Source organism: Nicotiana tomentosiformis, chromosome 12 (genome assembly GCF_000390325.3).
Source record: "Nicotiana tomentosiformis chromosome 12, ASM39032v3, whole genome shotgun sequence".
Classification (NCBI taxonomy): domain Eukaryota; kingdom Viridiplantae; phylum Streptophyta; class Magnoliopsida; order Solanales; family Solanaceae; genus Nicotiana; species Nicotiana tomentosiformis.
The window spans coordinates 54,960,359-54,971,072 of record NC_090823.1 but is presented as its reverse complement, the minus strand read 5'-3'; the positions used below and the strand labels follow the sequence as shown (position 1 = coordinate 54,971,072).

At 39.7% G+C, this 10,714-nt stretch overlaps 1 protein-coding gene across 1 annotated transcript; it reads right to left on the bottom strand.

Moving 5' to 3' along the window:
• Window positions 1-2,911: 2,911 nt before the first annotated feature.
• Window positions 2,912-3,658, bottom strand: LOC138902665 (uncharacterized). The gene has a single exon (XM_070190553.1). The coding sequence runs from the start codon at window positions 3,656-3,658 to the stop codon at window positions 2,912-2,914; it is 747 nt and encodes a 248-aa protein (XP_070046654.1).
• Between the last annotated feature and the right edge of the window lie 7,056 nt (window positions 3,659-10,714).

The following is a 10,714-nucleotide window of genomic DNA, read 5'->3' as shown; positions in this document are numbered from 1 at the left end:
CTACATCACTGTCTAAAAGAAAATACAATAGGAAACAAGAATAACGGAAGGTGACTACGAGGCCTGCAGGCGCCGATCAGGCATCACTAACGACCGGCACGAGCAGACGCACCTGGATCTACACAAAAATGTGCAGAAGCGTAGTATGAGTATACCATAATGGTACCTAGTAAGTATCAAGCCTAACCTCGGTAGAGTAGTAACGAGGCCAGTCAAGGAATCTACTAGGATATAAATAAACAGTATGAAACGTAATAAGGATAAATAATGAAAAGTGGAGAAATAACTGATGCGAAACAATTAACAACATGAACTAATACAGGAATTGTAAGCACAGAAATAACATAAAGAAATCAGTTAAGGAGAACCACAATGATCATATGCGGACAATAACTGATAAAAACAAGGAAGAACAAAACAACAAGAATCACAATGAGGTACCTCCTCGTGTATAATAAGAATCACTACCGAGGTACCGCCTCGTGTATATATATCAAGAATCACTACCGACGTACTGCTGCGTCATGACTACCATCGAGCCTTACATTTGAAATAGGTTTTGAAAACTATTTTCCCAAAATAGCTACACACTTTAGCCCACCTTATTATGTCGTGTGGCTTCACATAGTTCCCGGTACAAGCAACATGCAAATAAGTTCCACCTTATGCCACCGTATGCACATAAACCCCAAGCCTTATATCGCCACATGCGCGTCAATATCACATCACAGTAACAACTTGCACCTCAAGTGCTCATATGTCACAAATAGCCACAATCAACCATATCAATGTTTCCACAACAATAGCCCATGGCTCCACCACAATGTGTACAAGAATATCATCAATAACAATGAATGTAAAATTCTAATCAAGAAAGATATCTTAACATTTATCAACTTCGCTTCAAAATGATAGGTCTTCCACAACTTCAACACCAGTAACTCAACAATAAGAAAGATAACGTGTAACTATGAACCAAATACAATTAACTTGCAATGGAAGGAATAACACGACTTCAAATGAGAATAATAGCAATGAAAGAAATAAGTAGTAACAATGACATCAAATAATGATAATTAACAATGAAATAGATAACACATACAGTGACTTCAAGTGATGAAATCAATAATGAAAGAGATGACACGTATCAATTAAAGGGGCAAGAAGTTCAACTAAAGCATGAGAGCAATTTATCAAGTAGGTTGTAGAACATGTGTTAAACAAATCAATTAGGGCATTTGAGGATAGGCTAACATAAACAAGAATAGATTGACTATGAGAATTTAGAACATGATATGGCATTTCAATTAAAGCATGGAAATAGTTTAAGTAGCCTACAAGTTAAATACCACATACAACATGTGTACGCACTCGTCACCTTGCGTACACGGCTTTCACATAGCACAAATGAATCATTCAATACCAAACCTATGGGGTAGTTCCCCCACTCAAAGTTAGGCAAGATACTTATGTCAACTAGGCTAATTCAACACTGGAAAATAGCTTTTTCCTTAAATTCGCCTACACACGGCTCAAATCTAACCAAAATCGACTTAATATCATCAAACAATGCTAGGGAAATCAATTACAATAGATAAAGCTAAGATTTTTACACTTTTCCCAAAAAGTCAACAAAAGTCAACTCGGGGCTAATGGTAGATTCTGACAATCCATAACCCCACGAGTTCATATATGTGATTAGTTTCAAAATTCGAGTCCAAATCGACTCTCAATACATGATTTTGATGATAAAATCTAGGATATATTTATGGAATATGATTAACAATGGAACAGAATCACTTACCCAAAGTTCGTAGGTGACACTCCCCTCTCCAAATTGCCTCCTACCGAGTCTAGGGCTTAAAAATGAGAGAATATCTTCAAAAATCCCATCTACCAGCCCTTTGTACCAACTGCAGATGTTGCATTTGCGACACAAGGTTCGTATTTGTGAACCTTCTCAATTTCAGACCAGGGCTTGCATTTGCGAACTCTAATAGCCTAAGTGATCATCGCATTTACGAGAAAAGGATTCGCAATTGCGAAGCTAGGAACTTCGCAAAAGCGAACAAATGTTCGTAAATGCGAACTTAGTTCAAATCCTTTTAGCTTCACAAATGCGAAGGGGAAGTCGCAATTGCGACATCTGAGCCCACACTATAACCTTTGCAATTGCAAGGTTGGTGCTCGCAATTGTGATAACTGAGCACCGACAACATATTTCTAGTTCAAAACCATTATAATACATGTCTGAAACACATCCGAGCCCTCGAGGCTCCAAACGAAACATCCAAACAAGTGTAAAAACATCATACGAACTCACTAGCGTGATCAAAACATAAAAATAACATCTAAAACTACTAATCGAACATTAAAACGCATGAATTCCAATGTAAAGTTCAAAATTTCTCAAATTACAACTAAACGTCTAAACTCTATCAAATAAACCTCAAACAACACCAAATTTTACACGCAAGTTCTAAATACCATAACGGACCTATTCCAAGTCCCAAAATTAAATTACGAGCTCGATCGATAAAAGTCAATTTAAGGTCAAACTCTTCAACTTCAAATTACAAAATTTTGGCAAAATTAAAAGAAATCAACATTCGGACTTCCAAAATCAATTCCGGGCATACTCCCAAGTCCGCAATCACAAGACAAAGCTATCGGAGCCATCAAAACGCAGTTCCGGGGTCGTTTTCACAAAAGTCAAAGTTTGGTCAACACTTCTAACTTAAATTTCTAAGTCAAGAACCAAAGGGTCCAAATCATCCCGATGGCTTCCCGGAACGAAACTAACCGACCCAGAAAGTCATAAAATCATAAGCACACATGTGTGAAGCATAAAAAGTTGTAACAGACCGTAATTATACAAAATGACAGGTTGGGTCGTTACATTCGCCCCCTCTTAAAACAAACATTTGTCCTCGAACGTACATAAGGACATGCCTGAAGTGATGAATAAATTAGAATAACGACTCCGCTTGTTATGCTCGGTTTCCCTGGTTACCTCCTCGATTGGATGACCCTTCCATTGAATCTTCACTAAAGCAATGTTCTTTGATCTCAACTTCAGGACCTGTATGTCCAAGATAGCTACTAACTCCTCAATATAAGTCAAATCCTCAACCAATTGGACAGTGCTAAAGTCTAAAACATGAGATGGATCACCATAATACCTCCGGAGCATAGAAACATGGAACACCGGATGAACCACATACAACCTAGGTGGCAATGCAAACTTGTATGCCACCTCACATATCCAGTCAAGGTTCTCAAAAGTTCTTATATACCTAGGGCTCAATTTGCCCTTCTTCCCGAACCTTATCACACCCTTCATGGGTGAAACCCGTAGCAAGACTCGCTCTCCAACCATAGATGTAACATCATGAACCTTTTGATCCGAATAACTCTTCTGTCTAGATTGGGCTGTACGAAGTCGATCCTGGATCAGCTTGACCTTCTCCAAGGAATCTCGAACCAAATTTGTGCCTAATAACTTAGCCTCTCCAGGCTCAAACCAATAAACTGGAGAATGACACTGTCTCCCATATAGGGCCTCATAAGGAGTCATCTGAATACTCGATTGGTAGATGTTATTGTAGGCAATCTCCGCAAGTGGCAAGAATTTTTCCCAAGAGCCCTCAAAATCCATAACGCAGGCACGAAGCATATCCTCCAATATTTGAATGGTGCGCTCGGACTGTCCGTCCGTCTAAGGGTGAAATATTGTACTCAACTCAACCTATGTTCCTAGCTCATGCTGTACCACTCTCCAGAAACGCGATGTGATCTACGTACCAAGTCAGAGATGATGGATACCGGCAAGCCATGAAGTCAGACAATCTCGCAGTTATAGATCTGCGCTGGCTGCTCTGAAGAATAGGTAGTCACTATCGAAGTGAAATGAGTCGACTTGGTCAACTTGTCCACAATCACCAATACCGCATCTAATTTCTTTTGAGTCAGTGGGAGCCCAACAAGGAAGTCCATGGTGACACGCTCCCATTTCCACTAAAGAATCTCAAGTCGCTGAAGGAAACCACTCGGCTGCTGATGCACATACTTCACCTGCTAACAATTTAGGCACCGAGCTACATCCTCCACTATGTCTTTCTTCATCCTCGTCCACCATTGAGTCTTAATATATCTTAGCGGTACTCGGATGAATAGAGTATCGCTAACTAACGGTCCCCTGAAGAAACAACTGACGCAACCCATACATACTGGGCACACATAACTAGCCTTGCATCCGCAACACACCGTCATCTCCGATAGTAACCTCCTTGGCATTGCCTGTTGAACTGTATCCTTGAGGGCAAGCAAATGGGGTGGTCAGACTATGAGAATTTAGAACATGATATGGCATTTCAATTAAAGCATTGAAATGGTCTAATTAGCCTAAACTGATCACATACCGTGTACAACCCGTTTGCCCACTCATCACCTTGCGTACACGGCTTTCGCATAGCACAAATGAGTCAATCACTACCAATTCTAAGGGGTAGTCCCCCCCCCATAAAGTTATGCAAGATACTTACCTCAACTAGGACAATTCAACACTCGAAAATAACTTTTCCCTCAAAATTTGCCCGCACACGTCTCAAATCTAACCAAAATCGACTTAATATCATAAAACAATTCTAGGGAAATCAGTTACAATATATAAAGCTAATATCTTTACACTTTTTCCAAAAAGTCAACAAAAGTCAACTCGAGGATCGCCTGGTCAAAACCCCGGTCCAATGGCAGATTCTGACTACCCATGACCCCATGAGTTCATATATGTGATTAGTTTCAAAATTTGAGTCCAAATTGACTCCCAAAATGCAATTTCTTATTTTTCAAAAACTTGACAAGATTTCACAAATTTTCACTTTGATCACATGATTTTGATGTTAAAATCTAAGATATATTGATGGAATATAATTAGAAATGGATTAGAATCACTTACCCAGAGTTTGTAGGTGAAAATCCCCTCTCCAAACTTCCTCCTACCGAGTCTAGGGTTCAAAAATGAGAGAATGTTTTCAAAAATCCGTCTCCCAGCCCTCTGTACCAGCTGCAGATGTCACATTTGTGACAGAGGGTTCACATGCAATTGTGCACAACGGCTTGCATTTAAGAACCCTGACATGCTAAGTCATCATCGTATTTTCGAGAAAAGTCTTCGCAATTGTGAAGCTGGGAACTTCGCAAAAGCGAACAAATGTTTGAAAATGCAAACTTAGTTCAAATATTGGTGGCTTCGCAAATGCCAAGGGGAAGTCGCAATTTTGTGAAGCATAAACACACGTGTGAAGCATAAAAAGGGGTAACTGGGCAAAATTTCATAAAACGACTGATCAGATCATTACAAATAGGTACAATTCCCCATTGATACCATACTACGGGTCCAATCGACAAAGAAGAAGCAAGACACATGCGACCACCACAACGAATCTTACCCTAACGTAACCCCACCGTTGAACCTAGCCAGGTACAAACACGCTTATCCATAAAGAACACAAGGTTCCCATCCTCAACTTGGAATCACAATTAAGACAACCATCCCGATAACTAAAAACCTTATACTACTCAATCCCATAGAACAAAACCATGACACGTAACAGAGTTTACACGCCTGTAGAGCACCCAAATCACAAGTTGGGACCTAACCATTTAGAAATCACATAAAATCTACTGTAATAACTAGTGAAAAGTCCACCCAAGCCTCATGACCATCAATAGCAACTAAATAAGAATGATAGACATGGGCTATCATGATAGAATCCCCCAAGGTCGGATGAAGGTTACCAATAAATGGGACCGGATTGAAATAATACTAATGCATCTATATAGCCAACTGAAATCATACCTGTAATGATATAATCTAGTGTCACAACTTCAGTCCAACCAGGAAAAACAAAACAACGGGTCTGGTCTCCCCTATAGAACGACCTCTAACTACCTGACCTCCACCCCTAGCTTACGGTGTAGGTTTAGCGGCAACTGGAGCGAAACCCATAGCCTGAATACTCTGATTTGGTACACCCGCTCGAAGTCTAGGATAATCCCTCACCATGTGGTTGGTATCTCCACACTCAAAGCAACCTCTGTGATAATGTGGATATGGAAGCGGTCAAGAATGGGTACTCTATTACCCATGGATAATAGAAGAACCATAAGAAATATGAAGTGTAGACTGAATTGGCTGACCCATAAAACCTCTACCATGACGTGCCATGTCTCTAGAATAGGGATCAGTAGATCCTCTCGGTTCGCGAGGCCTCTCAGCCTCCCTGTCCTCCCTCTCCTGGCCCCGCATACCCTCTATTCTCCGAGCAATATCTACAACCCGCTGAAATGGAGTATCTGTCTCCAACTCTTGAGCCATGCTGAATCTAAGACCATAGCTGAGCCCCTCGATAAATCTACAAACTCGCTCTCTAACTGTAGAAACCATGGTAGTTGCATGTCGTGACAACTCACTGAATCTGATGTCTTACTCAGACACTGTAATAGTTCCCTGACGTAATTTCTCAAACTCGGTGCGCCATGCATCTCTGAGGGTCTATGGAACGAATACCCTCAAAAATATATCTGAAAACATAGTCCAAGTGAGTGGTGTTAAATTAATTGGCCTAACCTCCTCACAAGCCTGCCACTACCTATATGCCGCCCCTGACAACTAAAATGTAGTAAAAGCTACTCCGCTCACCTCCCCAATACCCATAGTGCAAAGAATACGGTTGCACTAGTCCAGAAAACCCTACGCGTCCTTAGTAGCTGCGCAACTGAAAGTAGGTGTGTCATACTTCTTGAACCTTTCAAGCCTCTTATTCTCATCCTCTGTCACGACCCAAAATCCACTAGTCGTGATGGCACCAACCTGCTAGGCAAGCCAGCTAACAGTTAACATAATTTGATTAAGAATAATAAGGGATCAATAAATAAAATGACTGAAACTTTATACGATAACCCAGGGACTGAAGTACAAGTCACGATCCACAAAGACTTAGATTTACAAAGTTGGTATGAAGTAATGCAAAATCTGTTTGTAATATACATAAAAATAATTCAAATATAAAGCTACCAAGGACAACTGGTAGCCATATCCGGAATGCAGGTACATCTTCAATGCCAGCTCCCATTACCCATAGCATCCCAGCTCCAGGATTTGCGTGCGAGGTGCAGCAGTGTAATATGAGTACAACTGACCCCATGTACTCGATAAGTATTATAACTAACATCGGCGTGGTAATAGAAGCAAGAATTATAAATGATACTCACTATTCACCTGTACACGTTCATAATTTTTCAATAAGTATAAACAGATATATGATCAAATAAGGAAAACACAAATAAAATCACCTTGGTTCTCATAATTCTTTTTAAAGTGTTTTGCTCGATCGACAATCCAGCATATAAGGAACATATGCAATTCAATCAGGTAAATAGTCAAGGAAATTGTAAATGAAGATGACATGTACTAACCAAATATCAATCCATTGTGGCGCAACCTGATCCCAATAGAAATCACATCACGGCTCTCCTGCCCACATTAGAATCTCAGTAACCGAACCAAAACAATTACCAGCTCTCCCAGAGCTCACATCAACCAGAAACCCATCGGTTTATCATAATCCACGTGTATACCATCAAGATAGAAAGAGGAGAGGGTGACCCTAGGGGGATGGATCTGTATCCACGCGCTGCACGTCTAATTCAACGTACTGCACGGACAACTCACGTGCTAATAATATCAACCGCATGGACAACTCACGTGCTGCATGAACAACTTATATGCCATAATATCATTATCTAGATTTGCACGGACAACGCACATGTCAATACTCACAAACCGCGCGGCGTGGTCATAGGCATAACAATGCAATCTGCCCGGCATGGTCACAAGCATAACAATACCATCCGCCTTGCGTGGTTACATGCATAACAACATAATTCTCCAAAATCGAAGATATAATCATAAAATATAATCAAATCCGAGTAGAAAGTACTTATCCCAATCCATGTGGTGAAATTCCTTTCCAAAATCGCGCAAATCCGAGCTCCCCAACTCAATATGTGATAAAATAACTCAAAGGTCTGAAATAGAGTACTTATATGCACTGCCTAGTGGTACCCTATGCGATCGTGGTAGTACCTTCGCGACCATGGAGCAAAACTCTGCCCAGCCTCAAAAGTCTACGCGATCAACATACAGCAAACGCAAAGTCCATCAGGCCCCCAACTATCGCGAACATAACTACATAACTAGGAACGCGATTCACAACTCGCGCCTGCCACATTCCTCTTCGCGAACGTGTGAACAAGACAGCGAACGCGTTGCCCAAATCTCTCCAGGCCCAATTAATTATTCGCGAATGTGATGTATGCAACACGGATGCAATGAACAACTAAATCATCTACCAAAATATTCATCTCTATCACGTCTGTGTTCTCGCGATCGCGAAGCTCAGCTGGAGCACCGTAAAAACCAGCAACTCAAACCTATCTGAAATATTCCAAAATTACCTCGAAACTCACCCGAGCCCCTCGAGATCCCATACGAACATACCAACAAGTACCAAAACATAACACGAACCTACTAGAGGCCTCAAATCACACAAAACAACATCAAAACCACAAATAACATGTTACACCCCATGTTTTCGTACGTAAGAGTACGTTGTAAGTCAATTGATGTAAGCTCAGAAATGAGATCATCTTTGAGAGTACATAAACTAAGCTAATCATGTTACCTTGGAGATTACAAACCTTTAAGATCATGGATAACAAGTACCAAGATGGTTGAAAGGCTAAGAATCTAAACAAATTGAAGCAAAATAAGTTTCATCGAATGTCGACAAGTTGGGAATATTATAACGTGTACTTTTGTGATGAGACTAAGATGCTTAACAATATAAGGAGGTTCTGTTGTGAGTTATTTTAGTCGTATGATAGTTGTGTGTTATGTTTTTAAGTCAGGCAAGTTGTGGAACAAAAGTTGGCAAAGGTCATCACAAGTTACATTCATAAATGTGCTGAAAATTAGGTCAAATGTAGATGCGATTTTCTCCCAATTTACTTCGAATTATGGGGTGATCTACCTACAAAATTGAATATATATGAGTCTAGTTTCTAAAACATTAAACCGTTTTCTGATACGACATAAAAGTAGAGAGATATTTGAGTTTTCGGGAGACTGGGCCAAGCAGCTCTCTATGGGACCCACAATGGTGGTTGAGATAAATTGATATATATAAGACGCCTCAACCCCATTGTAACTCATTATTTTTCAGTATCTTCAGACCTTAGACACCTAAAAACACCCTCTTAAGGTTCTCTCATGATCCAAGACCCAAACAAAGGGCAAACAACATAAATCAAGTGTCGGGAATCCCGTCGCGCTTGTATGTTTCTTGTTCTTCTTGTTGTTGCTGTTTTTTTGGTGGTTCCAGCTCGTGTGGGATGTTGTTTTAAGGGGTTTAATTTTTGTAAAATACTCTCCCAAGGTTTCCATATCAACCCTAGGTTATTTCAAGTCTTGCAAATGGAATACACCATATTGCAACATCAAAAGTTAGTTCTAGTGAAGAACAACACCTCTTTGAGGTTGTGTTGTCATTGAGGATAGTTGTGGGCTGTGTTTGGCTGAAATTTCAAGTTGTTGCTACTGGTTAAGGTGAGTATAACAGACTAATAATTGTGCTTAAGATTGCTTGTATGTTGGTTAAGTTTTTAGGATGATAAACTACAAGATAATACTTGGATTAGCTTAAGTCACTTCTATAGTGTTGTATTGCCATTGAGGGCTGTTGTAAGCTAAATATAACTTGGATTTCGACTTGAAGCTTCTGTAGGAGGTATTTGTATTGTATTCTTGCATGTTCTTAAGGTTATCTTGATGTTGATTTTAAGTCTTGCAAATGGATTACACCATATTGCAACATCAAAAGTTAGTTCTAGTGAAGAACAACACCTCTTCGAGGTTGTGTTGTCATTGAGGATAGTTGTGGGCTGTTTTTGGCTGAAATATCAAGTTTTTGATACTGGATAAGGTGAGTATAACAGACTAATAATTGTGCTTAAGCTTGCTTGTATGTTGGTTAAGTTGTTAGGATGATAAACTACAAGATAATACTTGGATTAGCTTAAGTCACTTCTATGGTGTTGTATTGCCATTGAGGGCTGTTGTAAGCTAAATATAACTTGGATTTTGACTTGAAGCTTCTGTAGGAGGTATTTGTATTGTATTCTTGCATGTTATTAAGGTTATCTTGATGATGATTTTAAGTCTTGCAAATGGATTACACCATATTGCAACATCAAAAGTTAGTTCTAGTGAAGAACAACACCTCTTTGAGGTTGTGTTGTCATTGAGGATAGTTGTGGGCTGTGTTTAGCTGAAATTTCAAGTTTTTGCTACTGGCTAAGGTGAGTATAACAGACTACTAATTGTGCTTAAGCTTGCTTGTATGTTGGTTAAGGTATTAGGATGATAAACTACAAGATAATACTTGGATTAGCTTAAGTCACTTCTATGGTGTTGTATTGCCATTGAGGGCTGTTGTAAGCTAAATATAACTTGGATTTCGACTTGAAGCTACTGTAGGAGGTATTTTTATTGTATTCTTGCATATTCTTAAGGTTATCTTGATGTTGATTAAGTTAAATGGATGTACTAGAGATGAACTTGTGAATAAAGTTGCTAATTGAAGATAGTTGG

Coding starts and splice junctions, on each gene's coding strand:
- LOC138902665 (XM_070190553.1), bottom strand. CDS start 3,658: ATGGATTTTGAGGGCTCTTGGGAAAAATTCTTGCCACTTGCGGAGATT.